Source organism: Pieris brassicae, chromosome 11 (assembly GCF_905147105.1).
Source record: "Pieris brassicae chromosome 11, ilPieBrab1.1, whole genome shotgun sequence".
NCBI classification, from domain to species: Eukaryota; Metazoa; Arthropoda; class Insecta; order Lepidoptera; family Pieridae; genus Pieris; species Pieris brassicae.
In genome coordinates, this window is record NC_059675.1 from 7869544 (window position 1) to 7889714 (window position 20171).

The 20171-nt window shown below is 35.2% G+C and overlaps 2 protein-coding genes across 13 annotated transcripts in view; one reads left to right on the forward strand and one right to left on the reverse strand.

Moving 5' to 3' along the window:
* LOC123716072 (cytosolic carboxypeptidase 1-like) overlaps positions 1–20171 on the forward strand; it is a 43116-nt gene that overhangs the window by 10284 nt on the left and 12661 nt on the right. For 7 of the 9 annotated variants that reach the window (XM_045671596.1, XM_045671595.1, XM_045671602.1 and 4 more), the window contains 10 exons: positions 706–903; positions 1352–1616; positions 1852–2093; positions 2797–2992; positions 3300–3425; positions 4287–4413; positions 4578–4785; positions 5158–5330; positions 6842–6979; positions 7303–7481. In XM_045671596.1, the coding sequence (XP_045527552.1) occupies positions 706–903; positions 1352–1616; positions 1852–2093; positions 2797–2992; positions 3300–3425; positions 4287–4413; positions 4578–4785; positions 5158–5330; positions 6842–6979; positions 7303–7481 (1852 nt within the window). The remainder of the gene's footprint in view (positions 1–705; positions 904–1351; positions 1617–1851; positions 2094–2796; positions 2993–3299; positions 3426–4286; positions 4414–4577; positions 4786–5157; positions 5331–6841; positions 6980–7302; positions 7482–20171) is intronic. The other 2 variants (XM_045671598.1, XM_045671597.1) reach the window with 1 other exon arrangement.
* Positions 7988–18412, reverse strand: LOC123716073. 4 transcript variants are annotated; one of them, XM_045671606.1, is made up of 6 exons: positions 18258–18406; positions 12389–12494; positions 10431–10507; positions 10112–10319; positions 9533–9688; positions 7988–8965 (listed from the first exon to the last, which is right to left on the reverse strand). In XM_045671606.1, the coding sequence occupies exons 1-6, from the start codon at positions 18316–18318 to the stop codon at positions 8527–8529; spliced, it is 1047 nt and encodes a 348-aa protein (XP_045527562.1). In that variant the 5' UTR covers positions 18319–18406; the 3' UTR covers positions 7988–8526. The 4 variants fall into 4 exon arrangements, with proteins under 4 accessions (XP_045527562.1, XP_045527561.1, XP_045527563.1 ...); XM_045671605.1 differs by having other exon boundaries at positions 9533–9700; XM_045671607.1 differs by having other exon boundaries at positions 8829–8965; positions 9523–9700; positions 18258–18412.

The window sequence follows — 20171 nt, forward strand, 5'->3', positions numbered from 1 at the left end:
TAAATTTATGATAAAGGTTTACTGGTAGAATCTTTTGAGATGATTAAGTAAATTATTTTCATGTTCTACACGGCCAAAGGCAACGCTTTCAGATATTGTCTACCTATGAATAATAATAATAATCCAGTGGCGCTATAACGCTATATGCTTAGCACATTTTTGTTATAGGCAATTAAGTGATCAGCCTTTATGACACATGTTGTAGATTTTTGGGTTTTAAGACATACTTCATCACGATTTTACCTGCACCAAAATATAGTAGTGTATTGCAAAATCGATTAGTGCAAAAAATTGATTCGAACGCATGACCTCTGGTTTCAGACGTTTAAGCTGGCTAGGCCAACACTGTCAATGTACGTCTGTAGTAAATGCATAATAAATGAAAAAGAATCATTTTAGAGCAATATTCATTAACTAAGAATCGCTTTACTACATAATACACTATAGATAATGAAGCGTGGTAGGGTTAATATTCGCAACGCCAATCATAGTCATTAGTCATTTTAAAAAAACATGTTCGATTAATAAAAGTCCCACTTCTTCGTCTTATTAGAAAAGCCATCTTTTTAATGAGAAATTTCACAAATAATTTAAATTATTTCTGGCTCAATCGCAATGTCTCTTTAAAAAATCTACTAATATTTCGTTTTAGCGGACTTGATAAAGAATTAAATGAGTTTCAAATAAGTGAATATAAAATTACAGAAGCAGGTCGCAGATCCCTTTGTACCAAGAAACATGTACAAACCCTACACAGATTTTGCTCCCAGTGTCCAGATGAGCCAGAATTTGATGGACTCTTAGCGAGAGTTTGTTCCGTTATTACGCTTTGTCTTAGACATCAAGCGCTTCCAGTTCCTGTTACGAGTCCAGCTACCTTCAACCTCAATCCTATTCTAAAAGGTATTTGTTTTGCTAACGTAATATATTGTAATCTCTATTATCTAGTAATGTATTTTAAAATTCAAATTGTTTTTGTTTGCGTTCTATTTATGTTGAAATTTCTATGTGAGTGATAATTTCTGGTGAATTTTAGTAAAGTGGACACTTACTAAAATTCACAAAAGACAATACTAAAGTGGACACTATTGTATCTCATAAATAAGGTAACCATTTTTTTACAAATACCTACTTCGTTCGTAAAGGTTTTTTCTACCAAAATGATTGAAAGACATACCCTTATTCATAAAAACTATATTTGCACTATTTTATATAAAGCATTATTTCGTATCTTTTTCTCAAAATGTATTTACGCTGTGATAATAATCATACTTCAGTTAAAACGGCGTAGTAAGAATTAAGTATAATTTATGAATTAGGGGATTTATACTTTTGAACAAAACACTTGCAGGAACGAACACTTCATGGCCATGTCATGATGATGAGGAAGAAGCGGCAAACTCAGATTCTAAGACAATAAATTCAGATTTAGATGAAGATGGCCCTGATATAGATATAGAAGGTATTGACGAGTTTCCTGATGTTGAATATGATGAAAACGACGAAAAAGTCAAAGGAGAAAATGAAGATACTAAAAATCAAATGAAAAGTGCGGATAGTTTGCAGAGTGCGCTGTGGATTAACTCCAATGAGAGAGACTTAGAAGACTTAAAAAAGTGAGGAATAATATCTCTTGTTATGGCTAATCTAGTAGAGCTACAATCTACATATATGAAAATATTAATGCAATTTGAGATCTATCAACACCTACAGGCATATATGACAATTTTTTTTTAGGTTTTACCAACAGTTTTTGCCAGCATTAAAATCCCTTCCCATCTTAATATCAATTGCAAATTTGCGATGTGAAATTCTTAAACTAATCCTTTATCAGTAAAAAAATTGTTCCAGATACTTTATATTTTTCAAAGAATTTGGTTCCTATAATAGACAAGTGAGACTAGTTAAGAGTCGCTCGAATTCAAGGGGATCAATTCTAGAAGACTTTCTGGTGACACAAGCTGCCAATAAAAATGTTCCTTCTTCAATCAATTTATCATTTACGACGAACTTAGGGAGTGTGGAATACGATATGATGGGCTCCTCACAAACGCCTATGCTGCCAGGTTATCACCGGATACATGAGAGCCCATGTAAGTCAGTTCAAGATTTATACTCAGCATACGATGAATCAAATTAATGAATAGATACAATAGACTTATGTACAATAGAATGTATGAAAATTGGAACGAATCTTCAAAGTTATCTATTATTAATAATTTAACTAATTAATATTTCTTCTTTGTACCTCGGAAGAGTGAGGTTACCCTAACAGGAATGCCCTAGTGAGGGGATCAGTGTAGACGTAATTTAAATTATGTTTTATTATTACTTTTAAATCGAAACTTATCTATGTCCTTCCTTAAACTTTAATAGAAAAAACCAGTGACGCTACAACCTTTTTGGCTACAATCTGTTTCGTGGCCATTAGTCTTTTCTAATAGACAAATAGGTGAATCAGCCTTCTGTGCCTGTGATACGCTGTCGACGTTGGGATCTAAGGCCGGCATGCCTTTCTTAAGACTTTTCACCTTCCGAGGAAACCTACGACCTCAGGAATGGCACACGCACGTTGAAGCCACTGCTCAAATTTTAATAGAGATCGGTCAAAATAAGAGAATTTAAACATCTTATATGGAGTCGGATTGTTTCGCGTCATATAAAATACCGTAATGCCCAAAACCGTGAGATTATAACTATTTACCACAAGTATCGAAATTTATTAGTAATAATAATTCTTCATGGAACTTTTTGGCAATAATGAAAAATATATGTTTCTATATGTATTTGTTTCAGCAACCACTTCGTGTTCCTCACTTAAAATCCACAAAGATATATCTAGGTATACGTCATTTCCGTCAGTATATTGTACAATAGCGTCCCGCGTGAAGAGTATCATTCCGTTTGTGAAGGTCGCGTATCCCGATATGATGGGTGGTCAGGGATATAACCAACCGGAGCCTTTGAACAAAATGGAAAGAACTGCCTGCAGGTAAATTTATGCCGGACAATTTTCTGTAGAAATATTTTAGAGTTGAACTGTATATTGTTAGAATCTCTCTATAGAACTATGTGAGCGAGTGTAATTTGTGTACATATAAAAAAGTTGTGATTCGATCTCCCGACCTCAGGGTTGAGAGTCGCTCAAGCCTATAGGCCAACGCCGTTATTATTATTTTTTAAATATCCAACAAGGATCTACTTACGTGAAACTCTGTGCACGTGTAAGAGACTTAGCCATAGTCTAATAAAAATTATTATTCGATATCAAATAATTATATTTTGAAATTTATTTCAAGGAACAAACTACTGTCATGCGTTGATAGAGCCATAAACCCCGAAGCGTATATGAATGAAGTAGTTTATGATTTAGATGCATTAAGTACCTTGACAACAACCAACAACGATTCGACATCACAGAAAAGGTAAGAATTATGTAAATTTACATTATTGATGTTATACAAGAAATCGATGTAAGCATAACTCTCTTGCTGACAACTGCTGAATTAATGTAGTTAAAAATGGAAAGATCGTTTTCAAACATAGGTTTAATATTGAAAACGTTTGTGTTATTTTTTATGATTATTCAAATATTCTGATTATATATTTTATATTTGGTTTCCTTTTTCGCTAGATAAATAATGGTCCATATTGGCGTATGTTATTTACAATGCTATACGTATCTTAGCTTTAATAGGGTTTTTAAATATTACATAAAAATAAAGCTTGATTTGCCTATGGCTATTTGTTCTAATATGTTACTTGTGGGCAGTACCGTCTTCGCCAGTTTGTTTTTTTTAAAGATATTATGAAATTGGCGTTTTGTATGGAACAAAGTCGATTTTTTTTATATCTATGCACTTTTGCCTTATAGGTAGTTCATTGATCCATTTACTTAAAAAAACCATTCGGGAATCAATAAAATCTTTGAAGGTGATTTCGACTGCCCCATCAGAGTTGGATTTTTTAACCTGCAAGAGGTTATCCAAATTTTGAAAGTAATCTATTGGAGCATGGTCCGGGGTGTACGGTGGATGTCTTAGACAATCCAATTGAAACTCCTCTAATTTGGTAGCAGTCTGTTGTGAAGTGTGTAGTCTGGCGTTGTCGTGAAGCAGCAGTGTTCTGGAGCGATTGACCAGCCTTTGTTGTTTAGCACCTTGCTTATTCATTTGCAGCAGTTTTTAAGATTTTTTTTCAGTTAACAAGTATTTAAAGTCAGTTTAATTGAAATTATTAACTTTAATTAGATTAATAGTGCGTTTGTGATAATCATTATTTATTAGTTTCAGTTCAGATTGTCTGTTCCTGACCAATGCGGACGAACAAGAGATAACTAAAGTAAATAGTTTCTCGTCGCGTCTTAGTTTTGAATCAAGATTTGAATCGGGAAATCTGAGAAAGGTTATGCAGGTAAGGTAATGCCTTTAAATTTAATAGGACATTTTTTCTTAGCCTACCTTTATAGTAACCACATACCAACATATGGAACATATTGCTATGCTAGTTATATATAATATAGTAGTATAATATATTAATTGCATAATAAATATGTCTGAAAATAACAAAAACTTCAGACAGGTCCAAGAGAGTACGAGCTAATCTTAATGCCAGATGTAAACTCTACAAAGCGTCACCAATGGTTTTACTTCGAAGTAAGGAACATGCAACAAGGGCGGCCCTACATATTCAATATCGTCAATTGTGAGAAGTCCGATAGCCAGTTCAACTTCGGCATGAAACCTGTGATGTATTCTGTCAAGGAAGCGGTGCTCGGGAGACCTGGTAAGACTCGCTTAAATGTAGAATATTATTAATGTTAAGAATAATACTCCTCGCGTTGTTTAAATAGTACTTTCTCACTTTCAAATGCTGAGAAAAACAAAAGATAGGGTTTTTTTCACATTCGCATTAGAATTCGTTGTTCGTTCGATTGTGATTGGTCAAACAGAAGTAATATCGTGACGCATCGTGTCGCGTGTCAACGCGTATTGGACTAGAGATGCTGTTTACGAATTGTTTTACTCCCCTTAGTCATAGCATTTTAAAATAAACTTTGAATTAAAGAAGGATAAGCTCGAAATTGCCTTATGAAAACTTACAGAATAACATTGTATCAGTCTCCTAATCTCATTTATACGTACGAACAATTTTCAGGTTGGATCCGAGCCGGTACTGACATCTGCTACTACCGCAACAGCTACCACTATGCAAATCAAAAGTCTCACAACAAATGCTACTTAACAGTTACCTTCAACATTGAATTTCCCCACACAAATGACGTGTGCTATCTCGCATATCATTTCCCGTTCACATACACTATGATGTTGGTGAGTTTTTAAGTGCATTTAGTTAATTATTAATTTCAAAGCTGGGTTTGGTTAACGTGGAAGATAACGTTTGGCGTATGAGCAGGAAATTTATTATTATGTGTAACAAATCAATCAATGGTTATACAGACCCTTGCAGGCCTTAGCCTCCTCAAGTACACTTCGCCATCGCAATCCATCCAGTGCTTCCCACTTCCATTTGCGAATAGTGGTTCGAGGTCCTTCACAATTCCATCCCACCAACGCAGCCTCGGTCTACCGGATTTTCTCTTGCCACCGGGTTGTAAGTTCAGTCAGTACCTTGGAGTTCTGTCGTTCGTCATTCAGTGCAGATGTCCCAGCGGCCTTTTGCTCCTCCTCCTCCTTTGATGGGCTTAGACGATGTTGGCGTCGTCTAGGATGTTATAAAGTTCTTCATACTAGCGAATACGCCAAACAACGTCGTCGCGAACACGACCAAAGATTCTTACGCTCAAAAATACGGAGAGAAATCTCATCCTTCTTGCTAAGGCGCCAGGTTTCAGAACCATAAGTGAGCACTGGTCGCAGAAGAGTTTTGTACAGAACAAGCTTGGTATTATTTCTGAAAAGTTGCGTTTGGAAATATCTACGAGAGGCCAAAGTTGCAGCGATTTGCCATCATGATGCGTCTACTGATATCAAACAAATCAAGCATTAACTTATTTTCCTTGTCTTAAATTGTAACAATAATGTATGCGTTTAAAAAAAACATCTATTGGAGGACTATCTATTGGATATAAGCTCATAAATCTCGATGCGGTAATCTGAATATAATTTATACTATTCCGTCAAATTTATGTTTTATTTTATTTAATAACATAAATTTTAAGGGATTGTAAGCTAACAAGTGATCTCATCCAGGCACCCCTAATAAGGTAAAAAACTAAATGAAAAAGCGATAAACTGAAAAATATATACAATTACCAAAGTTAATCTAAAACTTTAAAAAATATATACTAACAATTAATATTTGTTGACAATAAAAAATGCTATACAAAAGAATAAGAAAATACATGAATTTCAAAACTCACGATTGATTTTATGTTTCAAATTTAACCTAATTAATAATTTTAAGATGAAAACGACACCTCGATATTCTATAGGAAGACAAACATTTGTATAAAACAACCCTCTCGTGGAGATGCATAAAATACCCACGATGGAGTAGAGTTTCTGCGAAAGTTTAAATGTTTTTCTCAAGTTGGTGATCAGCCTTCTGTGCCATAGTCATGTCATTAAAAGGCTAAAGAGATGCTGGTTATTTCAAGGTATTTTTCTCTTCGAGCACTTAGAAATGAAAATCCATCTGGTGTCAATCAACTCCATCAATACCGAACCGAATAGAAATATCAGGCGTTTCGAAATTGCTTCATAAACAAGACATTTTAAATGTTGATGTTTACCGATTGTTTAACGCTCTACCTACTTATTTTTTAGCCTACATTTTTGTTAAGGCTTGTCCATAAGGTACTCACTCAAATAAATTTCAGACCCGAATTTGGCATTGGAGCTCGCAATTGCCACTAAACACATACCTTCGAGTGGAGCCTCTCTGCTATTCAATCAACGGCAACGAAGTACCAGTCTTAACTGTATCTGCTGAAGATACGCCTTCCAACCCTGTCGTGGTACGTGACATAATGGCCAATTTTGTATACTTATTTAAACGGAACCTTAGTATTTTGTTTGTAAAATTCATTAAAATCTATTTAAAAGTAACATTTGATGATATTGTGTTACTATTAAATTGTTCAGATTATTGAGGAAAGTAAGATTGAAACTAGTGTAGAATAACAGCTTTATTCTTTGTTATCTTTAGTGTTGCATATCATAAAGATTGACACAAACGAAAAATACAACTTTCTTTCGAATACAAAAGTATTAATATAAAGTCGTTCATACTGTGAATGCTAGAATTGTGTCAAGTTTAATAACTTAAAATTTATATTAGGATCGGGAGATAATATTCCTAACTGCCAGAGTGCACCCGGGCGAGAGTAACGCGTCGTGGGTGATGGACGGGACTTTGGGCAATCTACTGGCGGACACGACTGCCGCAGCTGCCCTTCGAGCCAAATATGTGTTCAAGATCGTGCCAATGCTCAATGTTGAGGGAGTCATCAATGGGTGGTAAGTTAATTTGTTCTGATTAAATATCGTGTAAGTGCGCTGCGGTATGGCTACAACTACGACATTTACACCCACAAAATTGTGTTTAATGAACTAAATATACCGATTTGGATAGTTTTTGTACAGAATCTGAACTAGCAAAAATATCAACTAAAATTTGTTAAACGAAACCCCGTCCAGGCCACAAGGGGGTTTAACCAAAATAAAATAAAGCACACATTGTGGATTTTTCTGTAGAATGTGATATCTGTACGTGCCAAATTTAAAGGCGGTAATTTTGTGTTCTATATTCGCACAGGGCTTTTAGACTTTTAGAAAATATAAACAGAATTCGTAACTGGTTTCTTTTAATTCATTGATCAATCCAACTTTAATTATCAAAGGTCTATTATGGTCATATTTACGAGTACGAATAAGTTAATCGTTTCATAGTGGTTGTGAAATAGAAGAATGATTTAGGTACATTAAATAATATTTTATGTAATTTTTTTCAAGTTTATTATCTTCGCTACATCACTATTCTTTAAATTCTTGAGTTTCACCTTACAATACTTAACTAGATACGTCAAATATTACAAATACTATCTTAAATCTAATTCGATTGATATGTCAAACAATGATTAATTTATCGATCGTTATACATAAAATACAAGCATTTAAAAAGATTTTTAGAGATCTTGCACACAAATAGTTACGCATAATTTAGCGAAGTGATTTACGGAATGTTAGTAACCTTGTTTGGGTTCGAAGACGGAGGCAAGTCGCGGTGCGAGTCGCCAGCTCCTTCATTAGTTATAAAGTATCCCAGTGAAAAATGAATCCCACCACAGGTCGCCATTTATACATGTGACATAGGTGACCCTAACATATATCTCATATACAGCATCGCGAAACGTTTCAATGAGGCTTAACGAGAAACCTCAAAAGCAAGCATATGTCTTAATATCACGCTACATATAAATGTCTCGAAAATAATGAATAATACTTTTGGTAGTATATATAACTAAACGTCAATGGCTTAACTTATAAAGTGTCGAGCCGAACGCTAGTAGGCAGGGGGTGCTAGCATGCCGCTAGCGTGGACGGTCCGCTCTGTAGCATCCGGTTCGGCAGTGGAAGGCATCTCTTCGGCGGTGGGCGCGTCGTGAGCCTCCTGGGTCAAAAAGGCTGCGGGATCGTCTCCAGCCATACCCTCGTCGTCTTCATATGGGCCTTGAGTTGGTTCCTCTTTCGGTTCACGCTCTGGTTCTTTAGAGTGGGAGTCCGCGGCACGGGAGTAGTGTGAGTCAATTTGTGGGGGAGACTTGAGTAAAGCGCCGGTTTTGAGGTGAGGAGACTGAAGGCCGTCGAGGGAAGAGGGACGCAGCTTGCCAATGAGGTCGTTGAGAGTGAAATGTGTGGGGAGATGTTCGGAGCGCGGCGGTGGTGGCGACGACGACGTAAGCGGGTGAGCTGTTGTCGTGGTCGTCATCGATAGTGGCTTCCTGTATAAACAGACAAAGACCGGCCATCGTGATACAATACACATACCACTCACAAAGTATGTGGGCTCAAATGACATCACTTACACATTAATTATTCCATACCATTTATTATTAAAAGCCCAAATACACAGTGATGATTATGTTAATATCAGCTTGTTATAAACAAACAGCAATTATGAGAGATACCAAGCAAAGCCCCCATCACCCACCCACCAAAAAGTTATAATTTTGATTAGTATTAGGTATTTATTTAATCACAATAAAGTTAAACTATTAAAAAATTTAGTTGGGTGTAGGGCTCTTGTTTGGTGGTTGGGTTGGCATAGAAGCCTGGTCCCGCTGGTCCACGCGCTTATGACACCGGTGTAAAACTATCACTACGTCTTTGTTAGGATGAAATCAAAATTAAACCCCAAATAAAGTAACATGTCGTCTCGTAGACATGATAGTGACAAGAGAATAGAAAAAAAACACTAAAAGTGTGCAATTTTGATAAATGAAAGTACATAGCGCGCAGTCGTCGGGGATCGGGCCTCCGGAGACAGCTGGCATCTCACCTGGCATTACCCCTGCGCCGATGAAACTGGGATGGACCCATAGTTGTAGTAGTAGCAGCGCGTTTGCTCGCAGATGAAGTCCTTTATCTCGCCACAGTGCTGGGGTTCCCAATGGAAAGTCGGTGCCTTGAGTGCCACACAACCGTTTGTCATCACATGCTCGGTTCTAGAAAACAGACTATTTATTTTGCATTACCTACTGCTCCCAAAGGTGAAAACATGAATATTTAAACGAATAAATTAAGTATGTATAAAATGAAACATGCTATCGAATTATGCCTTCCTTAAAAACGGAACTCGTCTCTTATTTTTGCAGTGCATGGTAGGCAATGGACTATATAAGGGAGACGCTTATATGGCGTGTCATGCCTTCCCTTTATAGGAGTTGCCTAAGTCGGGTATTGATAAAAAAAAGCTTACAATCTTCTACAATCGCTGTGTACGCCTCGACTTTTTATTCTATCAAACATTACAATTATTGCGGCATTACAACAATTTCTAGCACAATTATTTTAATTTTTCAAACAAGAAAAATTACTCATCGATCTTTATTCAGGCGTTTTATACTTTAGAAGGTTTATCTACGTACCCATGCCTCGCAGTGCGTTGAGGGGCAGTGCTGCCTTGTGGTACATCCAAAGGATCCATACTATCATCAGCGTGCTGGCTAGGTTGATCCATTGTTAAACGCCTCATGTAATTGAAGGTTGCGTTGAAGGGAAGCCCGGTGCTCATCCATAAATACATATCAGTTCCCAGATTATTGCCCGATGTCCAGAAGTCATATTTATTGTAACCTGTCAAAACGTAATGTAATATTGATTCAAAAGACAAAAATTCAATCTCTGTCAATTACTTGATAGGTCTGAGGTGTAAAATATAAACTAAATAAATAAGCTGTTTCTTACCTGCATTTGTCAAGTACGTTGTAATTGAGTCGGCCTTTTCTTTAGTCTCAAATGATGCTAATTGAAGCCCTAATGATCTGTAACACAAAAACACAAATATAAAACAAGTGAGTGTTGTCAGACGAGTATTCTTCAATCATTCTGATATGTCTTTTATTTCAATGGCCATTAAAAAAATAAAACCTTTATAAAATGTTAATGACCCCTTCGTAGCAAACAAGAACTTAGCATTGCAATGTCAAAGATTCCAGTGTCATTGACAGTTGTAACGCAACTCTACCCGTGTATAATTGTATGTTTCTCCACTACGACAAGATACAAACTTGCTAAGCCAGATCCATGAATGCTATTTAGCTAATCGTGTTCTATAAGGTTTATAAGATCGCAAATATACTACAGCGCAGAGCCAGTTTATTGAACAGAAATTTATCCGCTAAAGACACACTTCGGCCTTGCTCGGCCGGACTACATTCCATGCAATAAAATATATCTGTAGTCTAGGAGATTAACAACCCCCGTAGTTCCGTATTTGGTTACAGCGTTTTTAATATAACTATCACGTCTTCTAGATTAAAAGGACTGATTGTAACTTCCTCCGTTCGCTATCACGTGGTAAGAGTGTTTATCTGTTATTTGGCTATAAGTATAATTTGAACTTAAATGAAATACCAATTTAACAAACACAAATTTATAAATAATTCATACGCTTTATATTGTGAGAACTTTGTATTTTATTTTCAGAATACAGTTTTCTTATTAAAAACTTGTGACTCAACGCACGTTTTTACTACTCGGCTCGAATTAAAATGTCGTAAATTATACTCCAGTTGAATTAATTAAACGGACAGAATCATTATACTTTTAACATATCGACACATTTTTAGCACCATAACTGTTTCATAGCTTTTTTGTTTCAGCCTCATTGACATACATAGCGAGGTACGCCCCACAAACTCACTATAAAATAATTCATTCATTCCTTATACATTCCCTTCGACAATGTATGTGTTCCAAAGAGAGATGGTTGTCAAAGACTACGCTTCTATAATTCTTAATAATTATTACATCCCTTGCAATATGTCAATGATAAAAAAAAAATTATATCGAATATGTCAAGAGTCATTTTACCAACAATTACCGTTATATTGAAGACAGTAAACAGCGGAAACTAACCGTAACTTACGATTACGGCCACTTCACATTATTATCTATGGTTGACAATGCGAACAAGACACTTTGTCGTGCCATCTGTTGCTATTTCATGCTAATGTTCTCATAACAATATCGAGATATTATAAATTATTGTATCATTCTCTGGTGACCGTGATCGGTAATAGCTAACACAGTTTCTCGTAATTTGTAGTTAATGTTCTGTCACAAAACTAAAGATCCCTATGATTGCTAACAATTGGAACTGTAAATCTGGGTCGTGTTACCGGCTTAGTACCGTGAGGGCGTCGTGACCGAGCAACAAGGCAACTGACCTTTGTCATTACAGAAACAAGCACGTGGTTAGGTCGAGATCGAAGATTAACCTCAGCTCTCTTTGCCATATAGCCAAGATTTTCTGAAAATATGTAGGTACTTCTAACAATCTATTGTTATTCCAATGTTGCCAGGTCATACGTGTCGATACCTACATTTAGTTGAACCGGTAAAAGCAATGCAAATGTTCCCAGTATTTCCTAGTCGCGACTGAGGACATGGAAGTTCAGTGGGTACGCTTGTTAACGGCCATTCGACTGTAGTTATGGCAAGTTTCGACTAGGACAAGAGTGCCGATAAGCCAGATAAGCATTCACAGTCACGATGCAACTATTACGTCTCGCGAGAATTGCGCTTTGCAAAATATGATACGATGTGATGCGAAAATATAGAGGTGCAAAATTCTAAGTACGTTGTTGTACAATTCCCTTCTGACAATATGGTACAATATCTGTAGAGTTTGATATACTTGCCTGCAATATTGGTACGCTAGAAAATAGTTGAGCTCTGGACTATACGGGTTCATTCTGGATATAAAATATTGTACTCCATCCAATTGTATCGTCGTTATCCTTTGCGCTGTAACAAGAAATATAGATAGGTATAGATTATGAAAATGTTTATGAAAAGTTCTAGAACGATAAGTTTTTGTTAACGGTTTCGCGGTTCCTCTTTTTGTGTCGTTTATTGAAATAAAAAGTTCATTGCCTCCATTTATCTTTAGTTTTTATGAGTTCACTCGGCTGGTTGTGTTTGCAAATCTTGTCTAAATTAATATGTGTATACAATTACTTTTACATTTTTTAATTATAATTTATTATTAGCCTTTTTCTTATATCACAATGATATCTTTATGTTGTTAATATAAGGAGCACGTGGAGTTAGCGCACTCGCCGTTTTTCAATGACCCTTATTGTTAGAAAAATTAATTTGACCCTGACGACATTAATTCAACTTCATTCTTGTAGTATTCGTCTTTGTAATGTAATGAACCTAGTATATCAACAAAATATTGATATTATGGACCCAATTAAATCCAAGACCCTTTTAAAGATGGTAGTCAGGGCTCGTAACTCCATAATAGGATAATGTATTGAAAATATTCCAAGTTGCGAGCTAAAATAGGTTGCATAAAACAGGAGCTTACATATTGTTTTCCTACACCTTCAGAATACGTACATGTGTTTTATTTTTTTAAACTCAAGGTAAATTTTGTATAACCGCATTTGCAAACAATACACACGTGAAAATGAATCTTCGCAGACGCTTCAGTTCTTAAAAAAACTCTCTCTGTTGTTAATTTTACATTTCCTTGGTGGAATAGCAAGAAATTATTTGAATAAAATTGTAATAAAGCGCAATAAATCTTCTATGAATATACTCATTGCATAAATGACGAGAGGTATCTATTAAATATGTATACTTATATGTACATAAGATTAGACTTGTTTTTATTCCTTCCGTTCGCTCACCCGTTGCATTAGCATCTAAGTGGATATGTTATCTAGCGATCTCAGGTCTACGAACCTGTATATAAAAGAAATCTTAAAACGGTCAATAGTTTTCAATTGTAGAGAGATTTCTTTGTCTTACGAAAATTATATGGTTATAAATTTTCAGGATTTATTTTAAATAAATACTAAGGTGTAAAAGAATCTTCGAAGATGCGAAGAAATTTAAGTACCTAACGTCCGCAGACCCATTACCCAACTCCGTATTATTCGCCCATTAAAAAGCCCCGAGCCGTCTTTGGAATCCATGCATAATGCTGTCCTGCATAAAGAGCGTAGTACATTACTTAAGATTTCTTTTTCTTTTGCATGCCATATTTCTCTAAAAGCTCTGTAGTAGTTTTCGAACGCACGGCCACTTCGCATTTACGTATTTAAACATGTAAGATAAACAGACATTATTAACAAAATTACCTCGGTTATAAAATTCCATGCTTGTTTTTAACTCCAATGAAACTATTCATATATAATAACATAGTTTGACGGTAAAGCACCAAGGAAAATATTCGCTAACTACTGACATGTTTAATTGTTTGTGCTTTTATATTATTGCACATCAAATTATCAAAATGAATCACGTAAATTTATCATGACTACAAGAACGAAGCGATATTCTCGCTTAAAAGGCAATCGTTAGAGCCGCAACTAAATTCAAAATTGTGTGGGATCAAAAAAGTGTTCATCTCCTGAGTCCGGTTTTTAAATTAAAGAATTTATGCGGTCGTCTTGGAAGTCATATTCCAGTGACTATTTTTGCAAGTTGGTACATGTTTTTGACGTTGAATCGAGTGAGGCTTGGGATGAAAGGTTTGGGCAAATACACGAGTCACGTCTCGAAGCTGCGCTTGTCGCATACTGATGGGGAAAGCTTTCATTCCGCAGTTTCTGTATATAGTTTTAAAATATTGTAATCAATTGTGTTTTTTATTTTGTTTTTTCCTCCCCTAGTATAAGTATTAGTCTTAGATTCACAGGAGAAAAATTTGTTGTCTTCGTAATTTTTCATTACTCACTTCAGACGCTCCAATTGTTGTGTTTTTATTAATAATATACGGTAGAATATTTTAAATGTATGGAATATTTTAACGTAATTCTTATAATCCAGTTCATCTAGTTGAATATGAAATTACCGGAAATAATACTAACGGCTCGCGGACCAAATCAATCGGTTTGAGGTGACGATGACGCACCAGGCCGTGCTCTGTAACTCAAGTAGGCTAACAATTGATAGAGCCATAAATGTTTAGTTAGCTATTATTATATTAAAATATAAACAATATATACTAACAAGATCTATTTCTGATAAAACGGAGCCCCATATCGACTTATCAGCAAAACCTACAAAATTCAACTAAAGCTAAGCTCTGCTAAACAACAACATATGAAATAACACAGGCAACTTTTTACTGACACATAATAATTTTTAGATTTTTTTTAATATAGAAACAAATATATCGTAATATAGAATAAGTACTAACTAGTTATAGTTTAAAGCAATATAAATATTATTTCAAAACATTTATATTTAAATGTACACTTAATCACGACTTACATGGTTTCTCTCAAAATTCATGTTACACCCTCCAAATGAATGGAAGGAAGTGTAGCTATTACTTCGAAATTACTACTTGAAATTCGTGACAAGGTTTTTTTAATGAATACCAATGAGTTATGTTCTTTTGTGGTTAAGTAACGACTTATTTTTATATTACCTATTTTGACTATTATTCTTACTAATATTAGTAATAATAATAATCAACGTTAGAAATAGTTAAGTCCAAGTCTAATCACGTTTTTTTTGTTATTTAGTTTATTATGCACGCCATCGCTATTTCTGACCACTTATAAAGAACAAATTACTATTAAGCGTAAAAACGTTAAAAATGCATAAGTCATTTCTTATTAAAAATCTCCAAGAATTGCATAACAAGTTTCATGCAATAATTCTTGATTCCTGCATAAACGTAGCTTCCCTCTCTAATTATCAATGTCGTAAAAACAAGTAGTAAGTACGTAGTTTCAGACATCTAATACATTATGCATGTTCTTCTATTCGTTATGTAATAAAAAGAGACTTTTCTATCGGTCTTTGACCTTGTCAAGTGGTCTTTATATAATTCAGTAAAATATTTTTGATTTCAACAAATAGCTTTGATAAACTTTAAATCCTAGAAATCCTATTTCTACATAACACTAAACCTACCAAATAGAAAAACTAAAAACAGCGTTTTCCATATTTCAAAAACGTAGAACTACTTTGAAGGTTGAAATAATCTAAGATCGCAATTTATTGACATCGGTTCGTGTAAGTTGCAATGCGGTAAAAAGGCGCCGGCGTGTGAAGGATTCTCAACAGTTGCATAACGCAAACCAGTCCCATATCGGTCGTAACTTTGTAAGGCTCGCGAGCTAGCATTACGTTACCCAAGTGCAAGGGCAAGGATCTCTTTTCACGGCTATGCAGATCCACAGATAGCGCACACGCGATAGAACAGAATTTTTACATTTCAAATTCATTATTTAATCAATTTTGATATAAGTTGACCATCCAGCGAAAATAATTAGCTAACTCATGAAGATTTTGATTATAGCATAAAAATGGGCGCTTTAATGTTTTATCTAAATCATGATAACTGCTTCGTGGGAATTATATTTTGGCGGTTTGCAGTCGTTTCAAAACCAGAATCGGAACGCAAAAAAGGGTTGATAATGGCGTGCGCAGGAGTCGGGAGACATGTCCAAGGACGCCTCGCTCTTGTGCCCTTAAGCACCCGCTCCTGCGCTGGAATGCAACGGCTATTTTTAGCAATCACACTCAAAGCCAATTACTTAGTTTAAATAATTTTGGTTTTCAACATAATTTGCGCCTACACATTGTTTTTAATAACCAGAACAATTCTGAACTTAATAATAAAGACCGACAAACGAATCAATACTAAATTCGTGACTTCCAAAAAACTGAAGAAGTAAAAAAAGTTATTGTAATTTAATATAATCACCACATGGAGCGCGCGTAACATTATATGAGAATTAGGTCTAAAAAAAGGTTGATGAGCAGTGTTATAAATTTAGATTGAGTCTTTAGTAGCCCACCACATTGAATCTAATCCAGTATTAAATGCTTGTATTATGATGACCGATTCGTTGTGACGAAAATAACAACGAATTTATCGCGTTCCCAAAGCAAACGCAAAGTTTGAAAGTGACTAAGTTTTAAAACGCGAGAAAGGCGTTCTTCTAAGTTTTAATATATATGTACTGTATTAAACGAATATTGTACACACTTATTGTAATTTTCTTAACATATATCTTGAACAGTTATGTCACGTTCAAGTATCAAGTTGAAGTCATGCCGAGTATCTCCTTTCGTGATGATATAAAAACTGTCGTCATTTACGGTACATGTTGCAGCATTCCGGCTAATCGACGCGGACAGATAAACCCATAATGGTATTCCTGAGAAATAAGTCCTTTCCGCGGTTGCTAGACTTGGGACGTTGAACCGCGCACCTGTCGCTTACTCCTCACCCCTCGCTATTTTTTCTCAACAAAACTTCCGTTCCACGGTTTTTTGCCCTGTCGATAACTAACCCGATACAGCAGATACGGATCATTAGATTGAATTGAATCTTAGAATTTTTTGTTTTTGTGTTCTTGGCTTCGATTATTTTTTGAACTGTAACAAATCGAACTGATGCGGTTTGTATTGCCTAAAATTTGCGTGGTTACGATGTTTTTGTTTTATGGAACTTGTAACTTAAAAACGAAATTCGAAATTTAATAAAAGTCTAAGACTCATATCAGGAAAACATAAAACTGTGTTTACCTTTATATATCCACTCTACCCTCAACTACACTTGCACTTGAGTCAATAAACTACATGACTTAGCTTTCGATATGGTCGCGCTTTGTTGATATTACATGCCGCATAAAATATTAAGTGATTTCGTGCTTTATTGTGTGGAACCTTTTCATGTTGAGTATCAAATTTGGTTCTGGTTTTGAATAATTATGTAACAGCGCAATAATATCTTGCATGATCAAGATGACTAAGATTAGTTAAAATTTTATTTTTAAACATTAACTTCAAAATTTTGGAGTGCTTAAAGATCTTTGTTAATAATATGAAATTAATTTTGATAAATTAATTGGGAAACCAGCAAATACAATGTAGCTTAAGGCAATTCAAGTCGGAGTGTAATTAAAAATAATAATAGATGCCGAAGTGAAGTTACTGGCATTGTACTCTAATGGAAGCTGAACAATGAAGGTCGAGGACCCGGGGTCAAACCACGACGAGTTCCTACCTTAGGAATGTCAACTGCACTCGTAATACACTCTTTATTGTGTCTAAGTTCATGCATGCGTTGTTGCATAATAGCATATACTACACGGCAAAACGAATCGCAAGAATCGTGGGAATTTCTAAATTATACTATGCCGAAATGAGCTTTATTTGGGAAGAAATGAAGTTGTAAATAAAAATCTTGTTACGTAAAATATGTGACTCCTAATTTTCAAATACATATTAGACGGGGAAATGCCAATTCAAATAATATAATTTGTGTTAATTTTAACAAGCTAATGACGGTAGTATAAAGATAGATAGGTTAATTTAAGTGTCTCATTGATATAAATTAATTAACTAAACAACTGTTTAGTAAACTTGGGAACTCTCAATGGATGGGCATATTAAATAAAAAATAAACCAAGTTTATAGGATACAAAACAAATAAGTTGTTCAAAAAATTACAATAAATCTCTTGGTACAACTATTCTCCCTCAGCTTTATGTTGGATAAAATTAAATCAAATATTAAAAAGTAACGTACCTGCAGCAGGAACATTGGTGGCTGCGAACAGCAGGAAGCATGTTACGAATAAGACTTGCATTTTGAATGTTTCGGATCTATCGAAAAAGTGTGGATCACCACCAAGTGGGCGCACACGCAACACGGGATACTCGGGTACACTGAGCGCGCGCAGCACTGGACCCCCCCTTATAACAGCGATGCGTCCCGCACGTACCAAAGCACGAACAATGGGGAAGAAAAGCCGCGATCATAGCCTCTATCAACATGTACATCGGCGGACTACGATACAATATATCGATAATGTTACAACTGTAGTCGGTAATGGTGATACAACAAGTAGAAGAAACGTCGCGGTGCTTCGGTGCGGATGTCCGGCGACGATCGGACGCTCTGCCCGCGTACGTACGGGAGTTATCTTTGCAAATCGTACCGCACAATAGTTTGCGTTTTAATTTGCTCTTGTTGCGTTCCCCGCGAATTCTTCGCTTGTCCAAAGGGTTGTTATAGTTTTTTCTCTGATCACGACGCATGGCAGGTCTTCATGAATATACCTTTGTTAAATCGACTGTTGGAATCGGTTTTGTATTTCTAGAGCAATTACTGGGTGCATGCTAATTTATTGTTTAAGTATTTTCCAGCAGACAACAAAACCTATCTTGTGAATTATTTTATGCATTTACTAATTGACATGCACAGTTACTAAGCTCTTTTAATAGCCTTTTAGGTTAAAGGATTATTATTTTCAATTACGTAAAAGTCCAGTTTAAAATATTTTAACAATAACGATATAAATTTTAAAGAACTGAATCTTTACCAATCTCATTTATCTCAAAGGTCTTATATTATTCTATATACTTAGATGTGATTAATAAATTTCTTATACTTATATTTGATATTTGTATATAAAATAAGTTGAAATCTTATCAAGATAGTGTAAATCGTAAACGTTTCGCGTTCCCTTTCTATGTACGTAGTAAAATCAGATCTTATCAAAAAGATAAGAGCAAAGCTTTTTAGATTTTGTTATTTTCTACTCAGAAATTAAATCTTATTATAATTCAAGTAGCCTTTGTTTCAATTAAACGAATCGATAAGGTTTTTTTTATCCACAGTTTTCTGCTCTGGAGTTATTCTTACAACGTTAAATTTCGTTAGTATATTTAAATTCCATATTTCATTTAACCTTAATGTTATTTACGTATTAGCCTTTATTTACATACCACAAAGTGAGAAAACTCAAATGGCGCCCTGTATTAACATAAATAAACACCATTTGCAAAAAACTGACGCCTTTGGCAATTCTACTTACACTTTATCATTATTGTTGGTCACGAAGCCGGTGTGTGGAACCACGTTTAAATCTTTGTTTAGAAATAATGAGGGAATCCTGTACTATTAAGGATATTTTTACTTTAAATAGAAGCCACCGCTAGCTTACGCAGTATAATTGGCTTAAAGTTTAAACATTATTAAAATAATTCACAATGTACTAAATGGGTTTTCTTATTTAAAGTTTGACGTTATTTTAACTTATCATGTCTAAAATTTGAACACAAGATTATGTAAATATGCACTTACATTAAAGTCAATCAATAGTTAAAAAAAACACTGACGAAGTAAAACAGTACATCAAATAAAATTCTATTCCATATATGCTATTTTCAGTACATTTTATTAGTGCTGGCGTCAGGCCGTTATCTGCGACAGCGCCGATGGAACATAAAACCTGCAAAGTAAGAGCTGCATGGTCTGACCTTGCCGCACGCGCACGTCTCGCATCTCAGATCTTGGTTGTTAGATCTATGCTAAAATAAAACAAATTGGAGTATAACATTCACTTGAAAGCCGCCGCCATTGCATTGCCACTTTAAACTTTGAAAGCTACGTTAATTGGTGGGATGTTGTTTGCCCGCGCGCCGAGCGAGGCTCCTC